This window comes from Aedes aegypti, chromosome 1, assembly GCF_002204515.2.
Source record: "Aedes aegypti strain LVP_AGWG chromosome 1, AaegL5.0 Primary Assembly, whole genome shotgun sequence".
NCBI classification, from domain to species: domain Eukaryota; kingdom Metazoa; phylum Arthropoda; class Insecta; order Diptera; family Culicidae; genus Aedes; species Aedes aegypti.
This window is the reverse complement of record NC_035107.1, coordinates 301,506,624-301,533,890: the sequence shown is the minus strand read 5'-3', so window position 1 is coordinate 301,533,890 and position 27,267 is coordinate 301,506,624. Positions and strand designations below refer to the sequence as shown.

The following is a 27,267-nucleotide window of genomic DNA, read 5'->3' as shown; positions in this document are numbered from 1 at the left end:
AGAGTAGCTCCTTATTACCTGGTATTATGTAGCCCACATTTTATTTTTTGATAAATTGACCAAAAACAAAATGGCCGCCAAAGACATTTTATATGGAAAGTGTCGGTCCCCCAAGGAACATTGGAATATCTTCAACACAAGATCTCCAATGATTAATATCGACATGGTTTCTCAAACAAGAAGAGTTTTTTGAGAACTTGTGAAAAAATGGTGCAAAAATACCAAGAAACAAAAAAGTTATCTTGATTTGAATTTACTTTTTACAGTAAAAAATGAAGCTGCCGGTAGAGGGGTTAATCAAAATAACAAAATCATTTTCAAACTTGTTTTAATTGTATATTTATAGGAAATCGTTATTTTCAATTAAACAAACCGCTAAGGATCCCGCATTTATTTGTGCATATATCAAAAGGGTATATGTTGGGGAACAGCATGATTCTAAAATAAGCTGCTACTACTTGAAACTCTATAAGATATGCATACTTCAATGGGGTCCTAAAGCCCTATCCAATGTTGATGGCAAATGCTTAAGTTTAGGCTAGAAACACATGTATGCTCAATTTTTGGATGATTTTCGTAGGTTAAAGTCCGAAAAAAACATTTCCTTACGGTTTTTGAGATTTTGTCACACCCCTTGGCTTAAACTCAAAGTTTTGGTATATTTTGTTTTCCGTGTCCCTTCCAAAATGTCAGATAGGAACAACCCAGTATAGGCCTTTTTATATGACGTTTCAAATCAGCTGATCCGGAAGCTCTTTGACAGTTCTTCTATTGAAATGACAGGCCCGTGTTAGCACCTCCTCCTCCACCGATGTAAACAAATGCATAGACGGACCTGTCACATGAAAAGGCCTATTAAAACTAAAAGCCCTGTGGTGTTTTTGTCGACAAAGTGAATGTCAAACATGATCAAAAGTGTCAAGGCTCATATTTGAAAACATTTTTAAAATTAAAGTTAAAATATGTTATAGGCGTAATTTGAGCCGGAAAAATTGCTAAAGTAGTTGCAAGAACACGCTCCTTCGTATTATAGAATAAAAAAAAAAATATTTAAAATTTTAGGACCCAATTCGATGTGAAAAAATGAGAAAATCATCCACAAATCGAGAAACTTAAAAGTAGATTGGAGTACCTTGTACCTTTTAATTCCGCCTTAAACAGACCATAAACGCCTTTGACAGATACGCGTATTTCGACTCCCACTTGCAGTCTTCTTCAGTGTCAGTTACTCGTATCCACTAAAAAAAAGGATTCATAAATCTTCAAAATGAAGAGCTAGCGCTTCAGCGTGTAAGGCAAAAATGTGTATTTTCACAGCAACTTAAACATTGTAGAATATTGTAAAAATGTAGAAATTTTGTCACCTTTATCACCTTGCGACACCCATATGATGAAACAATATCTGAATTTAGCTTTCATTTTCAACAAAATCGACCTAATTTCACTTGAATAACGATGTACAACGTAGATATGTTTTAAAATTGTCTAGACTTTTTTTTTAAATAAATTAAGGGTGGCGGTCTTAAACCATAAACAGTGATCGGTTTTACTACGCTTACGCAATTTTTAAAATTAGAGCCATATTTCAAATCTGAACATTCACAATTTATATTTCACTTCACTGAAGCACATTTCACATTTCTATTCATGCATTGACTGGTAATTTGTTGCATTTTTACAAAAACTTGTCACACGCCTCTGTTAAATTTCGATCAAATCAAAATCGATGAGCAAAAAAAATGTTTTTGATATTGTAAATTTTGCACCCTATCGGACGCGACGATTTGTAATCGTCGCCGGTTAAACCGTCGCCAAAATCGTCGCCAGCCAAGCAACCACTGTGTATTTGACGTTTCACCAGTCTTACCAACACAATGGCAAATCACCTCCTTTGATTTATTTTCTGGCATTTGACGTTTTGCCAGTGTTGCAACTCACCTCCTTTGATTGATTGGCTGGCGACGATTTTTTCAGTCTGTTCGAAAGTTGGAGGCGCGTTTTGTTGTGAATGAAACAGATAATATTTGTTATGAAAAAATATTGTAAGTATTACCTGAAATGCTTCGGAATGACAAAAATCTTATGTTTGAGTGCTTGGAGAATTTGGAGAAAACCACCATTTTCATGCCAAACTGGAGGTGTTCTGTCTTACCCTGCCTTCCCCTATATGTATATCCATGTTCTTACAACAATGCTGAGATTACTTCGTGAAGTTTTAACAGTCGCATGCCTAGTTTTAAGCTTCATCCATATTTGTCTCCTGGTTCACTGGAAGTTACCCTACAACCCAACCTCGGCCTTATGGTAAAATCGATAATACTGAGAGTTGACGTCTTGCATTGGGTTTCTGAGATGATTTTTTTTAATAGCCGCATTGTTCCTTTGGGTCAAATTTACATGTGTTCCTTGGCTTCGGCTCCTACCCGGAAAGTACTTCCGGAACCAGGTTCCAACTTTCGTCCCATGCAATAAAATAAACCAAATGATGTGCTCTTGCATTGGGCTGTTACTTAAAATATAAAAATGGCTAAAACTTATTGTTAAATATTGCTTTCGTAGTTGAAGATGTTAAAAAATTGACTAGGGAACACTCATATCCGGTTGAAAAACATGCCCAGACCTGAACTACCGGTTTGAAAATCCCACTCGCAAGGAGTCTAACTCATCCCATCGATCATAATGAAAGCCGCATTTCATTCAACTTATTTGTGCAGTAGGTTGATTAATTTGCTGCTATAGACGGCATCGCAAATGCTTTCAATTTTATGATACCATTATAGCAAACAACTTTATGGCGAAGGCCTTTAATCTAGTAGCTTTCATGAGACGGAATTGCTCATTAATGCAAACGAAAATCTATTGTCAGCCGGCTTTCCGGCATCATTTACATCAGTAACGGTCGCTATGTCTTATGCATTCACGGTCGCCATGTTCTTCTATGTAAAATTTGAGATTATATTAGTATCTTCAAACTCCGAATATGAATTTGAAATGTGTATTTACTAATAAATACTGTCTGATATCCTTGAATATAACTAACAAATAATTCTGTTAAGTTACACACGGCGATCATTAAATTACATTTTATTTAATTCGCACAAGTCTTTTCGTTCGAAAAAAGGAAGAGTTTAGGGAAGAAAGCAATGAAACAGTTAGGTAGATGCCGTCCTACATAAGAACGGTTTGGCTAATAGTTCGAACCGGGATATTACTTATAAGGATAGTAGAAACTTATATCAGAGATGTTGTGGCGCAAAGCATAAGAAACATATTCATACAGTGTACTTACGTGGTCGCATCCCTGGCCTGGTACGAGAGGCAGCTACCGTCCGTCTGCTGTCCACCGTCCAAATCGTGATTGTGTTCCTCGCAAAGGTAGTACATCAGTTTATTGCTGACGATCACCTGAGCGGGACACTGATAGCTCTTGAATCGACCGCACCGGTAGTGGCTTATCCGCTGCTTGGTGAAGACAAACGCGTACGCAATTCCGTCCAGCAGGACTTGGGCCGCCCCGAACCGTGTATTCTGGTAGACCACCGGAACTCCCGTGGTGCTGGTTATGATCTGTTCCGTGTCGTACTTGGGTGCGGTCTGTTTCTGTGCTTTCGCTTTTTTAGTGGATGATCTTTTTGATTTGCTCCGTTTCTCCTCTGCTTTTTCGGTCACATCAGTAGCTAAAAGAGAGAAAATGCATGTTAGTAGAGGTTTGGAAAAGAATCTGAGAAGAACTAACTAAAACACAATGGCTGCTTTGAAAATGAATGTTTATTTCAACTGAAAAGTGAAACTGAAGAGAACTGAAAGCTTGCAGTTTACTCACCATACGTTGCTCAATAACAATTGAAGTACTAGAATGGTGAAATTTAAGAGAAATTTATTCAAATTAGGATAAGCACAATTGCTCACAATACGTTTGATCGACACTTCTTGCTGTATATAAAATTATAATTGGTTTGAGAGTTGAAGTGCAAGCTTGATTGAACGTTTGGCGCCCCCTAGGTCGGCCGCTCACTGGGCGGATGGTTGTGGATCTGATTCTTGAGGATCAGCCCGGCGCTCCCGTCCAGCGTGATGATCCGTGCGCGGCACTTGAGCGAGCGACTCTTCGCACACAGCCAGTAGGTTTTGCTCTTGTGGGTGTTGTTGCGGAAGAAGGCGTGCCCGCCCATCAGCAGCATGGGGCGCCCCTTGCGTCCCACCACCATCTTCAGATCCAGCGGGAACTTGGTCTTGGCTTCGTCGTCCTCGCCGTCGTCGTCGTCGTCTTCCTCGTTGTAGTCGTCGTATGGTGATTGGGACCCGATTTGGATGATCTTCAGCTTGACTGCGGTGTGGGAGCGTGCGAGGGAAAGAAAAGACGGAACAATAGTTAGAGAAGAATATTTGTATTGCGGAAATAGGCTGAATAGTTTGGGGAAAACGATCACTTTTAGTGATTTATTTTTATTTGCTTTATTTTCCATATAAATTTCAGTAGATCAATGCAGTGATACTCCTTCTAGACTGTTGTACTAGAATCATTATCATCAGAATCGTCATCATCTTCATGGATATGTTTGACTGGCATGATTCTTTGGAGCAATTCCAGCACATTTTGTCAGCGGAGACAACCTAAAATAACATTAGAAAGTGTTATCAAACAGTAATTAATAACGATTGAATTAAATTTGATTTGGATAGGATTGAATTCAGAGTGAATTTGGATTAAAATCGGATTAAATTAGGATAAAAACCGGATATAATTTGGATAGGATTTGGATTAGACTTAAATTTGAATCGGGATTGATTTGGATTAGATTTGAACTAGAATTGGATTGAGTTGAGACTGATTTAGATTGGAGTTGGATTAGAATTGAATTTAAATGTGCATTAGAATGGGGTTCTATCCTGTTAGGCAGGAGTCTGTTAGGCCAAAGGTGGTTGGGTCGGAAGAGTAATTAGGCCGAATTATTATGGTTAATAGTTCTAATGGGACTTAAGGTGAAGATGAATCGGAGCCAAACCTCAAATTTTCAAGAGCACAAATCTGGAAAGCCGAACACCCGTTTGAGCTGAAAACTTAATCGATTGGTTACCACCAGCTAGTGACCAATCGATTAAGTTTTCAGCTGAAACGGATGTTTGGTTCTCCAGATTTGTACTCTTGAAAATTTGAGGTTTGGCTTCGATTCATCTTCACCTTAAAGCCGAATGGATTGTTCAGTGTTTTGTCAATGTTATTTGCATTACCTTGAAGCCCACAATATCCGCTGCGAAGCATAACTAGAAAAAACAGCCTGTGGTTAACCCCTCTACCGGCAGCTTCATTTTTTACCGCTAAAAAAATATTCAAATCGCAATAACTTTTTTGTTTCTCGATATTTTTGCACCATTTTTTACAAGATCTCAAAAAACTGTTTTAGTTTAAGAATTCGTGTCGATATCAATCATTGATGATCTAGTTTTGAAGATATTCCAATGTCCCTTTGGGCCGACATTCTCCATATAAAATGTCTTTGGCGGCCATTTTGTTTTAGGTCAATTTATCAAAAAAATAAAATGTGTACTATACAATGCAAGGTAATGAGGAGCAACTCTGAAAAAATCATACAGACCGGTTCAGTATTCTTGGAGAAATCTGAAAATACGATGTGAGGTTTTAACCCAGTAAACACACAATCGTATATGTTAGGATATAAGAGTACGAATTTGGAGGCGATATACGTACATTGAACATACAGCCTAATGCGGCATGTACGTATATCGCCTCCACTTTTGTACTCTTATGCGCTATCCTATACGAGTTTGTGTTTACTGGGAAGAGTTTTCAAGATCTTTATTTGTCCAACGTGCTACCAGAAACATAAATGCTCATAACTCAAAGGCGGCTGCACCGAATTGCTTCATTTTTTCACAACACATTCGCATAAATGTATCATTTCGTAGAGTTAATATCCGAATACGATAAAATATTTGTAGCCTGAGATGTTAACGTGGGTTATGGCTACGCGTTGGTCTCCCAAGAAATTTTGGAATATCTCCGGATCCAGATGACCAATTATCAAGATCGATGCATATTCTTAAACTGAAGAGTTTTTTGAGGGCTTGTGAAAAAATGGTGCAAAAATATCGAGAAACAAAAAAGTTATCGCGATTTGAATATTTTTTTAGTGGTAAAAAATGAAGCTGCCGAAAAAGGGGTTAAAATAAAAAGTCTTGTGCTTTCACGGTCGCCATGTTCTCCTATGTAAAATTTGAGCATTGCGTGACAGAATGCAATGCTGGAAGTGAAATATATTATGAAAATCTTTTTGTTAAGATAAATAAGATAAATTCTAGGGAAGAGAGCAATGAAACTGTTGGGTAGATGGCGCCCTACATAAGAACGTTTTGGCTTATAGTTCGAACCAAGGTGCTGCCGGTAAAGGGGTTAAAAAGGAAAAACACTGATAAATATGTTAGCCATTCGGCCTAATGACATTCCGCCTAACAACATTCAGCCCAACGACCCGCTCCCTTAACCTTTGCGCCCCTGACCTACTTTTACAACCAAATTTTCGTAATCTTTTGGCTCTAATTTCCATAATTTTCAGCCGATTTCAATAAAATTTTGACACAATACCACAACACTATTCAAGTTTTGTGACCTGTACTGGGAACCTCAGCCGACCGGCGATTCCGGATTTATGTGGATGTTTCGTGCGGTCAGTCCGAAGGTCATTTGAGACATTTCCAGAATTATTTTGCACGTGTCAAACAAAACTACAGTGTTTGTAACTGCATCATAAACCATTAGTATATTCCAAGTCTTTCAACTTATTTGGAAGCATTCTGGCCAGTTCCAGATTCCCTGGAACCGGTTCCCGGCGCATCAGTTGAGGACCAAAATTTCATCAGCACAAACCGTATCATGAGATACATCAATCTTCAAGATTTTACAACTGTATTACACGTCAGTGCATATTGAGTAACTGTATGTAACATAGGGCCATTTACAAGTTCTTCCGGAATATCCTAGAGCCGATATCGGAATCCTGAAAAGGACATCAATCCGATGATTGCAAACCCTATCATGCAACACATCAATCTTCTAGATTGTTTGCCATGAGTTTAATATGATGCAAATTGAGTAATTTCTTGCAACAAATGGTCATTTATAAGTACTTCCAGGATGTTCTGGAGCCGATTCAGGGATCCTGGAAAAGAACATCAATCCGGTGATTGTAAACCCTATCATGCGACACATCAATCTTCAAGTTTTTTTTCGCAGGGAGTATGATATAATGCAAATTGAGTAATTTCTTGCTACAAAGGGCCATCTACAAGTACTTCCGGGATATTCTGGTGCCGATTCCGGGAGCCTGGAAAAGGACATCAATCCTTTGATTGCAAACCATGTCATACGACACATCAACCGTCAAATTTGCGTTTGAATTTGGAGTTGGATTGGTTTGAATTTAAGTTGGGATAGACTAGATTGTACTTTGATTGGATTTTTGGTAATTGCTGAAGAAATTCACTGAGGACTCCCGGACAGAATCACCGGATCTAATGGATTTTTTTTAACGGAATTTCCAGAAAACCTTCGGAAGATTTATTGGAAAAATCCAAGGAGGAAATGTTTAAGGTCTATCAGAAAGTATTCCCAAACATTTCCTGAATGCATTCCTAAATTAGCCCTTGAAAGGTTAAATTAGAATTGGATTCTGATGTTATTTCGATTGGATTGGATTTTAACAAAATTTAATCGGAGTTTGATTGGAACTGAGATGAGATAGGATTAGATTTAATTTGAATTAGGTTGGAATTGTTTGGTTGGATTAGGATAGAATTTGATAAGGATTAAATTATATAATTTGTGTTTCGATTGAAATAGATTTTGATTGAATTTGTATTGCACTTCGACTGGAATTGGATTTTTGGAAATTACTGAAGAAATTCTCTGAGGACTCAGACAGAATCTCTGGAGAGTCCTTCAATAGACTTCTTAACTTCTTCTTGAATCTTTTTTGTGTTTTTAAAAATTGTTTGAAAAATTGTATTCTTATATAACTTACAAATGCCTGGGGTTTATTTAACGTACAATATAAATAATATGTTTATACGAATCACAGAAGAAGAGCTTGGTGGTATTAAAATAATTTCAAACCTGGTTGTCCGTTAATTACACGGAAAATAAAAAAAAATCCAGAAAAAAAATGAAATATTTAACATGTTTAAAAGTAATGTAAAAACTTGAATTTTTATTATTGCCAAAAATTAGAAACTAGAAGATGCTTCAAGAAAGAAAGAGAAAAGAATAAGGATGTTCAAAAAAAAATCAAAAGCCAATAAAAATAAATCATTGCCCAAAACGTGTTTAGAACGATTTTAGATAACTAAAAATGAAATTTAGATCGAAAATAAAAATTTGGGTATTAGAGGTTAAAGGACGTCTATATCATATTTAAACAATAATTTTGAAAATGATTCAAAATTTGAACCTTGACACTTTGGATCATGTTTGACGTTCACTTAATCGCCACAGAGGTTTTGTTTTATTTAACACTGGAGTTCCTGTCATTTCCAGGATGTCTACTCGTTTACAGAAATCAAATTCTCTGATATTTTCAGGTTTTACAAAATATATTTTCAAGAAATCACTCTTATTTCAGATTTCAAGATTTTTCTAATTTCAGATACATAAACAATTAATGGCAAAATAATGTTTCAAGCTTCCAGACTTTTTAAATGCATTTTTCAATGATTTTCTCAATGGAATCCTTCAAGAATTTTCTTAAGAAATTCATCAAAGCATTTTGTTTTGGATATCTCAAAAACACAACCTGTTTTTTAATCATATATAACAACAGAAATTTACTCAGAGATCATCACGAATTTCTTTAAAGATTCTTTCAGATATTTTTCCGAGAAAGTCTCAAGTCCTCCAGCATTTTATCCGGTGACTCTTCCATCGATTTTCCAGGGACATCTTCCAAGAAGTTCTGTTTAAAACTTCTTCAAAAATTCAACCAGAAGCTTCTCCAAAGATGCCACCGGAGATTTTTAAAAAATCGTCCTTCAGCATTTCTTTAAGATTTTAGTTAGAAATTTCCCTAGGGATAACTCCAGGAATTATTCAAAGATTTTGTTTATAATTCCTACAGTAATTCTTAAGGATTTGTCAATAAACTCGTTAAATAATTGTCTTAGTATTCTTCCAGGACTTTTTCCAGGCATTTCTCCGTGGAAAAGCGAACGATTTTTTTTATTAGAAATTTGAGAAAATGTTCAAAAAAAAAAAACGAGAAGTATTTATAAAGCAATTTTATTCTGATACAACTTGTGTGAGATTTAAAGTCACTTTTTGTGAATAAGTCTCATCACCTTGAGGAAATTTTAGAATTTGTTTCCAGTTAGATTGTTAGGAAAGTTGAAAAAAAAAACGCCTCAAGAAAAAGCCATTTCTGAAGGAACTCCTTGCAAAACATCGAACAGAATCCCCTGAAAAATGTAGGATGGTTCATTGAAAAATTCTGCAGTGTTAATTAGTATGGAACCATAGTAAACTTTTGTAGATTTCATGGGACTTTATTGAGAAATGTTTGGAAGAACTGTAGTGGTAGTTCTTCGTTGTAATCATGGAGAAATTCTTAGAAAAAATCTAGAGGAACCCAATTTTGAAACACACGCTTGAATTTGAGGAATATTTTGGAAAGTTCTTAATTCTCCAACAACCTCTCTAGGATTTTTTGGAGAAATTCTTTGAAGTTACACCATGGATGAAATTACGTAGAGATTCTTGTCGGGTTTCTTTGAAAGAAAAAAAAAACCGGAACATGTTTCTCAAAAACTCTAGGATTGACCTTTGCAGATTTTCTTGCAAAAAAATCTCTTAAATTTTTTGGAAGGTTTTCTGCAGTAATATTATTTGTATAATAATTATAATAAGTTTAATAATTTCCTAGAGCTAATTTTAAAGAAATTTTCCAAAATATTTTTTGAAAATTTTCTGGAAAAATATCTGGGAGATTTGCTAGAGGAATATCTAGAAGAATTTCTGAAGAGATCCCTATAGTAGTCCGTGGGAGTTTTCCAGCTGAAATCTCTGGAGAAACCATTATGACTGTGATGATTCCTAAAGCTTTTCCTCCAGAAAACTGTGATGAATCTTTTGAAGAGTAAGTTGAAAAGTCTCGTAACAATCTGAAAGTTTCTTTGGAGCCTGCATAATTTCGTATCGGAATTCACTGCAAGCAAGATATGGAGAAAAGAGATACTTTGGAGACCATTTTTTGTTACAAAATATACAGACTTTAGAATCTTTTTGTCAAAAATTAGTGGCCCCGGCAAACTTCGTTTTGCCATCAAATAAGCTGTTAAAAATGCAAATCTATCCCATTCAAAATGACAGAAAATAGTTTCCTCTTGTTTTCCTGACTATTCCGGAGGCTTTCCTTAACCTTTTCTTCACACGTACACTTCGGAGTCCTGGACGAATGCAACAGTGAAAGAATTATGCAAATCTGTTGACCCGTCCTCAAGTCACTTGCATTAAAAAAGAGACCAAGTCTCTAAAAAAACATTAAACTTAAGCTCAAATAACGGCTATTACATATTTGAACTTTAATTTAAAAAATGATTCCAAATATGAACCTTGACACTTTTGATCATGTTTGACGTTCACTTTGTCGACAAAAACACAAAAGGGCTTTTAGTTTTAACACTGATGTTGTTCCTATCTGACATTTCAGAAGACAAAATATACCCAAAATTTGAGTTTAAACCAAGGGGTGTGACAATATTTCTAAAACAGTAAAAAAGGTTTTTTAGACTTAAACCAACGAAAACCATTTGAAATTTAAGTAAACATGTGTTTCTGGCCTAAACTTATGCATTTGGTTGTAAAATTGGGACATGGTTTAGGGCCCTATTCTAGATTTTCCAGGTGGCAGTCACGGCAGACACCCATTTGAAATTTAAGTAAACATGTGTTTCTGGCCTAAACTTATGCGTTTGGTTGTAAAATTGGGACATGGTTTAGGGCCCTATTCTAGATTTTCCAGGTGGCAGTCACGGCAGACACCCTGATTTCGGAGGGACACGGAAAACAAAATACACCAAAAATTTGAGTTCAGTCCAAGAGGTGTGATGAAATTTAAAAAAACAGATAAAAATGTTTCTACCAAAGAAAAACATTTGAAAATTGAGTAAACATGTGTTTTCCGCTTAAACTTAAGCGTTCGTTACTAAGATTTATACAGGGCTTTAGAACCCTATTTGTGTTTGAATTTGGAGTTGGATTGATTTGGATTTTATTCAGGATAGACTGGATTGTACTTGGATTGGATTTTTTGAGAAATCACTGAAGGACTTTCTGAAGAAATTCGTTGAGGACTTTCAGACAGAATATCTGGAGAATCCTTTAATAGACTTTTGAATTGAATATAGGGTACTAAAGTTATTGAAGATTTTTTTTTGTTAAATAACACGATAGAGCGTGTTTTTGCTAGTATTTTGGCCAATTTCCCCACTCAAAATGGTCAAAATTTGAACTCTGACACTTTGGATCGTGTTTGACGTTCGTTTAGTCGGCAAAAACGCCTCAGAGGTTCCTATCTGAAATTTTGGAAAGGACACGGAAAACAAAATTGGAGTTTAAACCAAGGGGTGTGATGAAATCTCGAACATCACACTTAATTCAACGAAAAACGTTTAAAAATTGAGTAAACACTTGTTTCTGGCCTAAACTTTAGCGTTTGGCACTAAAATTGGGACCGGGGTTTAGGACCCTATTTCAAGAAAACTCTAGACATATTAATTGAAGGAAATGCTGAAGGACTATTATGAAGCATTCCTGAATGGATTCCTAAACTAGTCCTTGAGCGGTTCTTGGCAAACTGTCGGAATGAATTTCGTTACAAATTGTTGAAGGCATCACTATAGAACTCATTTGAAGAATTTATGAAAGGCTAGGTATCGAGAGGAATTTCTGTGAAAATCTTATAATTTCTGTAAGATTCACTTATTAGTTCTGAGGTCAGCATGCAAGATGATTCTGCTGGATAATTATTATGACGATTATTGATCTCAATGTAGGTCAAATGTAGGATCCATTCAACCGAACTCAAGGACGATTTGACCGACCATGAATATCTGATATCCACTCTGGACTTAGGAATCTGGCTGGATTTATCTTGCTATAAAGGAAGATCTTTTAAATCTCGGCCGATGAAGCAAATTGAGTTTAAAGTCAAGGATAATTTGGAAAACACAGGAAATCTAAATACATACATTAATGAAGATATACTTTGAATTTTAGTTACAGGAAAAGAAATACCTTGGATTTTTAGTTTTAGGATGATACTTTTCAATCCAGCGATTTTGTGGATTCAGTCGATCCGCTAACCTGAAATGCATGACGATACCAAGAGTCTTGAATATCTAACATGCTGCAGATGAAGATCTCTGATTGATTGCGATTTAATTACCACAAATGTAGTGTCCGAAGGGAGGAACCGGCACATGCAAATCCAATGGTTATATCAGCCGAATTGTACCAGGAGCAATTACAACTCAACTTCATCGCTAGAAACACTTTACAAAACTCACGTGTCATTCGTCTCTTCCCGTTTGCTTAGTTTTTCACTGTTACTGGAACTTTATGCCCTGAAACGTAGTACTAGAACGATACCCTATTCACGACCCATATTTTTCGAAATACAAACTGTTACATGTTTATTAAAACCAAACTGCATGCAAATTAGAGTACATCAATTTCACGCCATAGTCTTTCCTCCTCAACTTCACAGATCTCTTTTACGCTTGGACCGACGGAATTCCGCCTCCGTCAAGTCGCTGGGATGCGTATGCTCTTCGTGCGTGATGCGCACATAGTCGTATCCGTTGATGGTTTTGGTCAGGGCCCGCGCCTTGCAACGCAGCCGTTGGTAGAACTGACACTTCCAATTGACCCGGCCGCTCGTTTCGTTGGTTTTGTTCTTGCTAAAGTAATATCCGGCGTACAGTAAACGCTGCGTTCCTCGGGACGTGTACTCGTACAGGGCTCGCTCGGTGAAATCGGCTTTGTCATCTAAAATTAGAAAGTTATTCAGTGTTAGACGATATGGGAAGTACTAGAACGATGATCAAGGGACCGCCCAGGTCATCCAGAACACACAATTTGTGATGTCTCTCGATCATAAGACTAACATAAAACCAAACAGTCAAGTGAAGTTCTAGAATGGACCTAACACACATAATTTATTTACGACTGGAAAACTGGTTCTCTCACAAAATCGTGACATGCGCAGCTCAAAACGACTCGTCCTTGACGTTGGGCATGAAGGTATTCGCCAGGGCCATCGGGTTAACGCCCAGCCGCCGGTAGTTGATCTTGTACTGCTCGACCGGGTGGTAGTGCAGCGTGTTGGTCACCTTCACGTACACCACTCCGTTGATATCGCGCGTGACGGCACGAGCCTTGCACTTGTACCGCGTAAAAAGGGAACATTTCCAGTTGCACGTCTTCGCCGACTGTCGGTCCTTGGTGTACGCGTGTCCGTTGTGTATCAGCTTCTGTTGACCGCGGCGCGTTGTGCCGAATACGGCCGGTTCGAAGACACCTAAAAGTTGAAAACGATCGCTTCAGTACGGATATAAGCTAGTACTGCATTTGCTCCACCAAAGGAAACATCGTTTGTTAAAGTGATGTAAGCCAGTTCAGATAAATATATATTTTTTCACAATTATAAATCAACAGAAAACTACTTTTTCATCCTAAACCGGCCATTTGGTCGGCTTTTGTAATGATCACTGGATTCCTACGGTACATTCGAACATCATGGCAGTGCGCATCGTTGGTGAGCCTCACGTAGGTGATGCCATCGATGATTTTTGTTATGGCTCGGGCGCGGCACTTCTGCCGGCGAAACAGAGCACAGCGCCAATTGGTCGAATCCGGAAAATCTCGATCCTTAACGTACTCGTAACCGTGACAGATCAGCTTCTTCGCTCCCCGTTGGCTGATTCCGAACCGGGCGATTTCCATTGCCGTTTTCGGTAGCAAATAGCTTTCATAGGTTTCCTTTCTTTCGTAGAATTCTGCGAAGAAAAATGAAAATATGTCATTATAAATATTCGAAATGTGGTTCAAGTGCAGTACTAGAGTGATCGTAACACAGATATCTCAACACAGTATAACGAACTAAAATCGTGTTTTATTCTCTCTTATTCATAAAAGGTCTAGATTGCACGGATTGGGCGTAAGAAACGGCGACAGCCAGCGCGCTACTACTACTACTTCCACCGAGAAGCGTATCATTCAGGAAGGATCCCGCTAAGGCCGATGTGGCGCTCAGATCCATCATGGGTGGAAGACTGTTACTAGTTCTAGCACTACCACCTCCGGACGTTTCGTGATTATGAATGTGCTTCACGTTCATGCGCGAGTTGATTTCGTCGATCACGACGATGCACGGGCACTTGCACTTGTAGTACTGGTTGCACTTCCAGTACTGCTTGTTGTTGCGGTGGCGGTTTCGGAAAAACGTTACCCCATTCACCACGAGCAGATGGCGGCCGCTGCGCTGCGACGTTTTAAAGCTAAACTGAGGCGAGGCGAGGAGTGGTTGCGATTGAAATTGGTGCAGCAGTGCAGTGGTGAAGGGTGCTAAAATATATAAAAAGGGCACATTAGTCAATGCAGTACTAGATTATAGGTAAAGTCATTTACTATTGTGTAAACATGAATAATTATCGAACGATTGTAGTACTAGATGTAATTATATTTATTAAAAAGCCGCCAGCTGATTCACACCCGTAACGTGTAGTACTGGAATATCAGAACAAATATAGAAATTTCGATCCCTGAGAGAGGATATTTTGAAGAGTGATAAAGACAACAATCTAAAAGTATTACAACGAAAGAATTTCAAAGCGAGAAATCATTCTGCACAATCATAGATAGTGTAATTTAGGTTTAGATAGACTGTACAATAAAAAAGCACGCTGCTTAGAACGATGTGTACCATCAAGGGTTTAAATGCAAAACATAGAGAAATTCTTCTTCAAAGTTTTGTTACAGAAATCCAAATTTCGAGGTAATTATTATCTTATATCACTCCTCAAAAGAGACTTCACTGGGAATCAACCCAGTCGAACTCCACCGTCCTAAATTCTCCCCTAGAGAAAAGGGAATCGAAGCGCCCTAACGCACTACCCGCACTTTTATTTGGCTAAATCCCGCACACCCCACCGCTCATTCATCCATCGAACAGATCATCAACCGCTCGTGGTTGTGCGTGTTCTTCAGCATGCACGCGTCCGGGTTGAGCACGTTGGTGATGGCGCGCCCTTTGCACCCGCCGTGCCATTTCGTACACTTCCAGTAGATCTTCCCGCTGTGGGCGTTGTTCTTGATGTACCGGTGGCCCTGGAAGATTAGCACGTTGTTCCCGCGACCGGTCGTGTACGAGGGCTTCGACGTTGGCGAAACGGCTTCGATGTCCAGGTTCAAGATTTCTCGTTTCGACGACGAAACCGTCGCTGTCGGTTGTTTCGGTCTGACTTTCTTGACGACTGGTTTTATGCTTTTGATCTCGTCCGGTGCCATGATCTCCGCAATGAAGTAGATCTGGTCCACGCCGGCTTCGTCTAGAACGGGAACGGAAGTATTCGATCAATGGAAGCCTATGTATGGAAAATGGCAACACTGCATAATTGAAGAAAAAGATATTTAAATATAGAAAAGATTTATTCTCCAATGGGTACATCATATGGATCCTCAAACAGTAATATCTTATGCGTAGTAGAGTTGCGAGGTCTTCGCTCCACGTGTATCGGATGGTTGTGCTTGCCGCTGCGGGCTATCAACTGGGGTATCTTCTTATCCTCACTGTTGGCCGGGGTGATGACTCTAGCCTTGCAAGATGTGCTTCCCTAGAATGGAAGGTGGAATTATTGAGGAGCAATACTTCATACATGAACTGAGAAGGATTGAAATGGGAGTTAATGAAAAACTATAAAATCGTTTCAATTAAACCGTCTTGCCTATTATAGATTTTTGTTCCCCGACTGGGAACACTGAACAGTTCTTACCCCTTGATTAATTTTGCGGAACATTTTAAATATAAATTTGCTTCTTGGCAGCATTGTAAACTTCGGATCTATTTGACTGTATTTTAGCACTGTTGCCATCTTCCAAACAAATTTATTATCAATAAAATTCGATATCAAATTGGAATTTGAGTATTATCATACCTCCTCCAGGATATGCGAATTCGAAATGGCAACTTGGGCTAAGTCATGTGTTCAAATATTTATTAAAAAATAACTATTGAGTCGATTCGTACTTTTTTATGTCACAATGTAGTTCGAAGTATAGGCAATGTAAAGCGAATTTGAAAAGCTTTCATAAAAAATTATTTGATTGCGTTTATTACTACATCTAAGGGCGATGACATATTGCAGGAGTAGAGAAGGGATAAAAGGAGAGAAGAGAAAAGAGTCAAAGCTCTCTCAATGCAAACTATATGGAAAACGCGCTTACCTGGTATACTGAAGGCGAAGCAAAGAGGTTCAAAGAGATCTGTGGAAATCATTTGCTGCTTCGACGCGCAAGAACGCTAGTGAACGCTAGAGGAATATGATATGACTGCGCTCGTTTTTGGCGTAAATGGAGCACGGATCAGAACGTTTGCTAGTAAATTAAATCCACAAATAAGGAATTTTATAATTAAATGAATTAACTTTTTTAACTTATAATAATTACAACTGATTTATTGATAAACTGTTACCGTGATGAATCAAAATCCGGACAGGACCAATATCCGGACACTCTGGTGAAATTCAATCATTTCAATGTTAAATATCCTTCCTTGTGTGAGAATATTATTCCTACTATTAATGTTAACTATTGTTGACCATTGTAACATGAATTGACATCAAGTTAGCCTTGTAAAACATTAATAAAGACAAAAACAAAAGTCGGTTCCGCTAGGACGCGTTTGCTTTCAAAATCAACGATAACCAAAGAAATTCTACTTAATGCGCCATCGCGTTTCGGCGATTCATCACGCGTTTGTTACGTGCTTATCATTTGTGATTCATGTTCTGTAGTGATTTGTTTGTATTTTGTTCTCGGTAAAGTGAATAGTTTTGAAGAAATCAATGAAATGCGTGTAATTCTGTGCTAGAAGAAGACTGTCCGGATACTTATATGTGTGGTTTCGAATCCTGACACAGTGTGTTAGCATACAATTTTTCAAAGTTCAAAAAGAAATACAACATCATAATTGTTCGAAAACCTGGAAAACTCGTTGAATGTTGTACCGTTGTTATTTTAAATAGTATTAACTGAAAATGTTTGTAAATTATGTGTAATTATTGGGTGAACGATGCACATATCACAAGTTCTTTTGAAGACTTCAAAACCTACGTTTTATGATGTTTCTGTATAATCCAACAGAGGAACAACATTATTTTTACAAATCCATGAATCTTTGTATCGTGATATCAAGGTATGTTTAATATTTTTTTATTTTTTTTTTTTTAAGAACAACTGCGATTTTTTGAATGTCCGGAATTTGATGCACCGATGTCCGGATTTTGATCCATGTGTCCAGATTTATGGACACGACATGATGTAGAATCAACTCTATTTTCATTAAATTCATTGTAAATTTTGTGAAAATTATCAAGTTCTAACCTAAAAGCTATCATCTCAAAGTAATACATAATAAAATAACGATTAACCAATCGTATACAAGCATTTGAATATGTGTATCATCTTAGGTGTCCGGGTTTTAATGCATCACAGTTATCAGTATTTTTGTTTTCTATATTATTTTATTGCTTTCTCCAGTTGATAACTACTTCAAAACATATTTTATCAATAAATGTGGAAGAATCCCTACTTGGTATTGTTGGCGAAAATGAAAAACTGTTTTCGATCGAAATGGCATTTGAATTTAAACAAGAACAGGGGTGAACAATATTTTGCTTGTTCAGCACTAATCTCTCTTTTAAATATCTAGATTTTTCAACAATTTTATTACAATCATGAATAATTATAATTCGTCAATCATATATTCCTTATTTCTATTTGTCTTGTTTCCTGAATACATTTTCCTCATAAATCGAGATAAAAAGATGTCGAAGAATATAATCAGTTGATCATGTAAGCTCAGGCTTTGATTTAAACTTTCATCAGTTTGAACATTCACTCTTGTATAATTTTCAGAGTACTCTTGGCTTTATGTGACTCCATTTTGCTGATTTTAAGAGCAGATTGTTCACTGTTAGATGATTTGACAGCAAATAAACAGAAATACAGAATAATAATATTGTCGCACCGCCACCAAACCGGATCGCGCCAGTGAGACTCGCGACGCGCCTTAACTCGCGACGCGCCTTAACTCGCCGCATTTTGAAATCAGTTTTTTGTGTGGCGCTGCATTCTTACGATTTTTATGAACATAGCGCACTGTTCACATATTAGCTGCGACGCTCGGGGCCCGAGAAAATTATAATTTCAAATAAGTGTTGATCTTGATTTCTACCGGATACATAATACTGACATCTAAATTCGAAAAAAAAATATTCAGATGGATTTTCCATCAGGGTTGGGAAAAAAAATCTGAAATTCACTCTACAGTAGCCAAACAAAGCCAATCACAGTCAGCGAAGCCAGTAATACTCACGCCCATCGCAGCTGTAGGCAAAATGCCTTGAAAATTGCAAAACACCCGTAGCTAAAGGTAATCCAAAATTACTGTAGAAAAATGTTCTATTTCCCGATTTAGAAAATTCGTGCACCCAACAGAGGCTACTTGATGAGATTCACGTTTTTGAACTACTGTACTGGGAGAGCCACGTGATTTTCGCGAAAATTCAAGCCTACTACTATTACCATTCCCAGAACTGTTTTCCATCGAAAATTGAAATTCAAGGTAAAAGCAATATTCTCCGTCACAACCTCACCTATCTAGAATAATCTATTCAGCCCAATGTGAATCAAAACCAAAAAAACGCCATTATAGGTTCCGGGCAATTCGATCGGATAAACCTCAAGTAACTGTTTGTAAAACGCCTCTAAAAACAGGAAATCTTCCTAGAGTTCTTGATTACGATTCAATATCAAGCACCAGTTCAATAAAATTTTGTGAAATACAGTGATACCTCCATGAGTCGATGTTCCATGACTCGATATCGACTCATGGAGCCATACTAAAAACATAATTTCATGGTTACTATGATGATCCCTAGAAGCAGCTTTCCAAAGAATTGCTGTTCCATGACTCGATATTTCCATGAGTCGATGGTCCCTTCAATATCGACTCATGGAGGTTTCACTGTATCTAGATATTTTGTGCAACACTATGGCTTACGTAAAACAAACTTGCTCCTTGTGGATCACTTGTCAATGCGGTATATAAAAAATCGACAAGGCATGTTTGATAAAATTTCAAACTATATAACTTAGTACAGACAGAAAGCGAGGATGTAAAAGAGGAGCGTACGCGTTGAAGATCTCTCCATGCATGTTGTATGAAAATCGCGCTTACCTGGCATACTGAAGCGATGCGAAGAGGCATGAAAAGTGTGGACAAGCGTGAAAGCAGTTCATGTGGTGCTTCGACGCGCGAAAACGCTTGAAGATAATTTGAACTATTATTGGCAGCACTAATATTGCGCGTGAATATCGAACTGATGAAAACAGTTGGGAGTAAACTAAATTAACAAACACAAAAGAAAAGTTCTTTTTTATGTTTGAAAAATGATGTGTGCTTTGTACCACTGAATTATTACCAAAATTATCACTCGGCCATTCCGTAGAAAAAAAAAAATAGAAAAACACAATGTTCCATGACTTATAAATAAGAGAGTCGATTTGTTATCAATCATTAAAACCATAGCTTTTACTTTAATAAAGCGGGAAATTGCTCTCAAATTTGATCGGTTATTACCCGTTCGGAGTATCAAAATTTACTTAAAAATTAACTGCAATTGGAGCCATTCGTGATCTTGTTTATAATATTGATGATTCAAGTTTAGAAAAGATTCCCATAAAACATTTACAGTACTCGTAGAAAAGGTATGCAATTAAAATACTATTTCATTCCATAGATACAAACATGATATTATATCTATAACTAGTGTATTGTTTAAACTTCCAGTCGTCGCGCGGTTCACCACCGTCAAAACCACCACACTGCTGTTGAGGACGAAAGCGAGTTTTTTTTTTCAAAAGTGTTGTACAAAATACAACAGCGCGACGACTGAAGTGTTAAGTGAATTTGAAGAAATTTTTCGTTCATAACAGCAGTAGTTTAATAATTTAATTTTGTGTGAAAAAAGGCATTCAATTTCAAAATTCTCGAAAATTATAACTTTTTTTTAAATATTCGGTAGGCTTGATAGATATCATCTTTTTTTAATTTCTTTATTAGTATTATTTCAAACATTACATTCATTTCTTCCGTGTGTTCTGTGTTATTAGACAACACTATCATCCTAATTTGGTAAAACAAATTTAAGATTTTATTAACATTTTATTAACAACATATTACATTTCATTTGCCGTAGCAGTTCAGATTTTTTACAGGTGAGTTGATTTCACCTGCTTAAAGAAGAAAAAAACACGTTTTCAATTTACTTAACTTAACCTAAATATATAACGCATTAATCGTGGCAATAGAAGATTGTAACGTTTTTGCCTGAAATTATTAATTATTTTATTTGACATTTGTTCCAATATTTCAACATTGGATATTAGTACTATATGTACAAGGGAGGAAGCTTCAGAATCATTTTCAAAATTTTATTTTGAATTCTCTGAAGAGCTTTTTTCCTGGATACATTTACAACAGCTAGTCCATATTGGTACAGCATACAACATGGTTGGCCTGAAAATTTGTTTGAATATCAAAAGCTTGTTCTTAAGACAAAGTTTTGATTTTCTATTAATAATGGGATAGAGACATTTTACATATTTGTTACATTTGACTTGAATGACCTCAATGTGATTTTTGAAAGTTGAATTCTTATCTAGCATGAGCCCTAGATACTTAACTTTATCTGACCAATTTATTGGAACCCCTCTCATCGTGACGACATGTCTACTTGAAGGTTTCAAATAAAGAGCTTTTGGTTTATGTGGGAATATTATTAGTTGAGTTTTGGAAGCATTAGGAGAAATCTTTCATTTTTGCAAGTATGAAGAAAAAATATCCAAACTTTTTTGCAATCGACTACAGATGACACGCAGGCTTCGTCTTTTGCCGGAGAGGCCTGTGTCATCCGCAAACAAAGATTTTTGACATTCCTGAGTTAATTCAGGTAAGTCAGATGTGAAAATATTGTATAATATTGGTCCCAAAATGCTGCCTTGGGGAACACCAGCTCTTACAGGAAGTCTTTCAGACCTGGAGTTCTGATAATTAACCTTAAGTGTACGGTTTGACAGATAACTTTGAATTATTCTAACAATGTATGTTGGAAAGTTAAAGTTTTTTAATTTTACGATCAAGCCTTCAGTGCCAAACACTGTCGAATGCTTTTTCTATATCTAGATAAGCAAGACCAGTAGAATAGCCTTCAGATTTGTTGGAACGAATCAAATTTTTTACACGTAAAAGTTGATGAGTGGTCGAATGTGCATGGCGGAATCCGAACTATTCATTGGCAAAAAATGAATGTTCGTTGATGTGGGCCATCATTCTGTTCAAAATGACTTTTTCAAAATGTTTACTGATGGAGGAAATCAAACTGATTCGACGATAGCTAGAAGCACCTGCAGGATTTGTGTCTGGTTTTAAAATTGGAACAACCCTAGCATTTTTTCATTTGTCAGGAAAATATGTTAATTGAAAACATTTGTTAAAAATATCAACTAAGAATGATAAGCTACTTTCGGGAAGTTTCTTGATGAGGATGTAAAAAATTCCATCATCGCCAGGAGCTTTCATAGTTTTGAATTTTTTAATAATGGTTCTCATTTCTTCCAAATCAGTATCCCAGGAATTTTCGAAAACGTTCTTTTGATTGAGAATATTTTCGAAGTCCTGAGTAACTTGATTTTCAATTGGACTAGTAAGTCCTTAATTAAAATTGTGCGCGTTCAACATCGAATAACTTGCCCAAAACATAAACGTTTACGTAAAACATATTTTTCCCATGTTATACTATTTGTCTTCTACCATTTGTAATGTTAAGCACAACATTCAACTGCTAAATAACGGTGTATTTGACAAATGTTTAGTTGGTACCACACAGCTATCATTATATGGTCGTTTTCTGTAAGAAGTGCCGTCAGCATCCATAAGCTCCCACAGGTGGTAAAATACAAATGTTATAGCATAAAACATTTTTCTTGATTGTTGGTTCTAAATACCAAATATTAGCACTTCTAACTAGTGATCCATAATATGGACAAGGAAATGATTGTTTACCACGGTTATGGATCACATCCAAAGAATGTAGATTTCTGCCATTTTAAGCATTGGATTCGACATTTTTAGACAAAAGCACTAAGGATAAAACTAATAAAACATCGAGGTTTGTCAATTTCGTTTTTTAGCAGACAAAAATGGGTGGAAAACTTGGTATGGAGCGAAAACAGTTCATGTCTCAGTTACTACAATGCAGTATCACAAAAAAGGGCCTTTTTTCCTTGTTTCCAGCTCTAATACTGCTATTTTTTTTTTGCAGTAATATGTGACACATTGTTAACTTTCGCCAAATCAAGCAATACAGATGCATTGAGTTGAAAATCTCTTGATTTTGCGCACTGATCCGTAATATGTCACAATTTGATCCATAATATGAAAATTGATCCATAATATGGTTTTCAGAAACCGATACAATTTTTAATTTTTATGCAATCCATTCAAAACAGTTTACTATATGATGATCCAATTTGAAACGATTCAATTCGTGCTTTTAAATTACGTTTACCATGTAGTTTTATTGAATTTTATAGGTTGGACATAGTATATACTCTGAATGATAGCCTATGATTGCTATTTCTGCTTGTTTCATCCCCTACATTTGTATTTTCTAGCGGACTTGAGTGCGGATGATGACGAAAAATAAACATGCTTAGTGATTTAAATGGTTTTCTTCGCACGCCATCGAGAAGCAGTCTTCCTGCTTGATGAGAAATGATTTTAACAAACTTGCTACATTCTACAGACTCGCCTTAACAGGCCTCTGTTGATGCGAATGGGACATGGGAAAGGAGAAGAAACCGAATAAAGCAGCCGTGCGCGCTCTCTCTCTGGTCGCAGGCAGCATGCTGCTGCCGAAGCACAAAATCAATGAAAACACGGAGCGCATTGAAACTCTTTCGAAACCTCTCCCAGTATGCCATACCATTTTTACCTCTTCTCTTCTCTTTTCGCCAACACTTCACTTCACTTCTCTTCTCTTTCAATATGTCATCAGCCTAAGTATGTCTATATCCGCTCACGATTGCCTTTTTTCGAGTTTCGTATTTTATATTCTTTTGTTTTGGTCAAACCATAGCTACTACAGTAATAAAGAAAGCTGTACCGTTTTGATTCATGATACGGACACTTAAGACCTCAGTGAAGTATAACTCAGCGTAGAACATATAAAATTTAAAAAAAATAATGTTGAAATGGCTGGCAACACTGTCAAAGAAAAAATTGAGCGGAATAAAATAAAATGCTCGGCAAGATAGGAATACTTGTCAATTTTAATCCAGTTTTACATGAAAGGTTCAAAATTATGTCGTAGCTGGAAACACTGCTCAAGTAAAATCAATAATAATCAATATTATATCAAATTTTCTGCACGAATCTTGAGCAACATTCAAATACGCATTTTCTGTTAAACATTGCGTTCAGGAAAGCAAAACACTATCGTTGTTTATGCTGGCAACATTGATAACATGGTACAGTCAGGTCGCCTATTAGACACATGATTGGGGAGCGTTAAAGGAATCCGCGTAATATGACTCGGGAATTTAATCAATTTGGCGGTGTTGGTGAATATCCCGTATGCGTTAATAGATAGCACAGTACTGCCTTGGGCGAAGTTGCAGTGCTCAGTGAAAACTACCTTTAGAAGTTAAGGATCATCCTTTTAGTTGAGAGCTTGGCCGGTAGGGGCGCTTTTTCTGGCGGGCACTATATGAACTTTGAGGGATAAGAATGGAAACTTTGTAACATATGATATTCTGACCACTTGGAAAGATGGCGTCTTCGGCACGTTCTTCAGTAGCTCAAGGGCTAAGATTTTGATCTTTTTTGGAAGATCTAAGGGCTAATAGATTTTGTCATCAGGTGCCGCTTGTGAGCATAGAACTGTTCAGGGGATAGCTCAGTAACCTGACCACTTAGAAAGATGGCGTCTTCGGCAAAGTAGTTCAAAAGCACAAGGGTGCATGAGCTACTGAACAACTTTGCCGAAGACACCATCTTTCTGAGTAATCGGGATCCTGAGATACCTTCAAAACAAAAGTTTTCTGCTCACTAACGTCGTCTGGTGGCAAAACTTTGAACCAAATGGCTCAAACAATGATAACCCTTGAGCTACTGAACAACTTTGTCGGAAACGCCATTTTTCTAAGATCCCATTCACAAATTTCATAACGCTGAAAAGGGTGAGTGGGTTGTAGTCCTCAATACGTCACAGCTCTTGGTTTTTGTTGAAAATGAATTAATAAAAAATGTGCTACAATGGGCCGCGGTCATTTGTGTGTTATGAAATTTGTGAATGAACCCTAAGTGGTCAGACTACTGAGATACCGCAAAACAAAAGTTTTATGCTTTTATGCTCTCTAGCGCCACCTGGTGACAAAATTTAAAAACTTAAGCTACTTTAAAACTTTGATGAAGAACCCATATTGTTAACCCTTCCTTTCCCACAGCTTTGTTCTGTCAAAAAACTGTCAAAATGGCGTTTCTAAAGAAAGTGCTTGAAGAAAAATGTTTGCAACTAAGCTGTAACAATCTCTATCAATCCCATAGGCATATTCACAAGACGTTTCAAATCAGCTGAATAATAGATCCTCTTTGACGGTTCTTATATGGAGGGAAGCTCTTTGACAGTTCTTATATGGAGATGACAGTTTCGTGTTAGCATCGGTCCTCCACCGATGTAAACAAATGCATAGACGGACCTGTCACATGAAAAGGCCTATAGAAACGATACATGCAAACATACTCGCCAGCTGTCCCTTCCACCTCTCCTTGCAGCTTACCTCACCTCGCACCCACTGACTGCTTAGATTGCTGAACCTCTCTTCAAGAAATATTGGTATAGCTATAGCGTTCGTCGAAAATCGATGGATCACCTGTGCTACCATGGGAAAGAGAGGGTTAAGTAGTCGGGATCTAGAGATATTCGTAACACACAAGTTATTTTTGAGCAATGATAATCCTTGACTTACTATGGCTCTATGCATTCAAGCAGAATAAATTCAATATACTTGTATGGTTTAAAACATGTACATATTATGTTACTTAGCTGTAAGTTTGAGAGATTTCTGATTTTGAATATTTGTAAAACCAAGCCAAATGTCTTAAAGGGAGCTGTTTTTTTTAGCTTTATGACAGAAGAGAAATGTCCAGAGAACTCACAGGATTTGAACCGTATAATTTTCTATTTCCAGCCTTACTTGAAGGCACTAGACTGTTGATTACTTTGAATAATAATAACACATTTAGATTCATCTATTTTAGGGAGTATGATTAGCGGCCCTCAGGAAAAACGTCTCCAAAAAAATAATTTTGCCTATTTCAAAAAGAATCTATCATTTTGCAATCAATCAAAGTTGTATTTTGAGTAAACATATAAATTGAAGAACAAATGTACATGGATATATATCTTTGGTATTGTTTTCAATGCGAGATCATATTTCCCATACTTGCTGTTTGAATAATTTACGGACACCACCGGACACCTTGGAAACAAATTTGGCATTTTATAAGTAATCAGGATCCTGAGATATTTGCAAAACAAAAGTTTCAGGCTTACTAGTACCGCCTAGTGGCAAAATCTCGATTCTCTCGACTAGAGAAATGATAGCCCTTGACATACTGAACAATTCTGCCGAAGACGACATCTTTCCAAGTGGTCAGTGTCCAGTGATATCCACAAAACAAAATTTCATGCTCAATAGCGCCACCTGATGACAAAATTCCGAATCTCCAACGCTTTTATAATGATAGCTACTGAACAACTTTGCCGAAGACGCCATCTTTCAAAGTGAACAGGATTCTGAGATATCAAAAAAAAACAAAATTTGGAAGCATACTAGCGCCGCCTAGTTTAATGTTGCTAGAAGATATACGTGAAAAAAATATTGCATTGTCAAACAGTTTAAAATTTGGGATCTTGGGACTAAGGCATGGATTCTGGGACTATGGTATGGATTCTGGGATTCCAATGAAGATCCTGGGATTTCAGTGTGGGGCCTAGATTTCCATTGTGAATTCTGAGATTCCTGTATGGACCCAGAGAATATAGCGTGGATCGTAGGATTTCGATGGGATTGTAATGTGAATCGCAGGATTTCAATAGTTTCAGCAGTTATACTAATAATAAATCTTCGAGCTGTTACTCGAGGGATACTTAGTTTCCACTGTGGATCCATACATTCCCGTGTGGATCCTGGTATGCCAGTGTGAAACCTGATAGTCCAGTGTGGATCTTCAGTATGAACCATGGGATTCCAGTGTGAATGCTGGGATTCCAGAGTGAATGCTTGGAGTCCAGTATAGAACGCTGGATTCCAAAATACTGATATTCGATTGTGGATTTTAGTATTTCAGTATGAATCCAGGGAATCCAGTGTGGAGTCTGGTATTTCATTGTGGATCCTAGGATTTCGGCGTTAATCTAGGCATTCTAGTGTAGATACTGAAATTGCAATGTACATCATTTAATTTCAGTATGTTTCCAGTATGGATTCTGGATCTCCAGTCTCAATTGTGGTAGAACAACATGTATCCTAGTATCCCGGTGTAGATTTTAAGATTGTAGCGTAGATCCTGGGATTCCAGTATGGATCTTAGGTTTCTTTTTTGAGCCCTTGGATTTCAATGTAGATATTGGTATTCCAGTATAAATCCTGGTAATTCATTGTGGATCCTGGGACTCCAGTGTGTATCTTAGAACTCAGGTGTGAATCTTGGGAATCCAGTGTATCCTGCGATCCCATAGTGGATGCTGGGATTCCAATATGGATCCTTGGATTTCAGTGTGGGTCATGGAATTCCAGTGTAAATTTTGGGAATTTAGTATTTAGTTGAGTGTGGATCTTGAGATTTCAATATT

General features: G+C 37.1%; 1 protein-coding gene across 13 annotated transcripts in view; it reads right to left on the bottom strand.

Annotated features, from left to right (window-relative positions):
* Positions 1-27,267, bottom strand: part of LOC5573536 (modifier of mdg4) — a 419,719-nt gene that overhangs the window by 250,188 nt on the left and 142,264 nt on the right. The window contains exon 5 of one of the 13 annotated variants that reach the window (XM_021838290.1): positions 3,290-3,677. The exons of 10 other annotated variants lie outside the window; for them this stretch is intronic. In XM_021838290.1, coding sequence (XP_021693982.1) covers positions 3,290-3,677 — 388 coding nt within the window. Of the gene's footprint in view, positions 1-3,289; positions 3,678-3,860; positions 4,328-15,696; positions 15,901-27,267 lie in introns of those variants that run through there. 2 more of the 13 variants (XM_021838301.1, XM_021838296.1) reach the window with 2 other exon arrangements.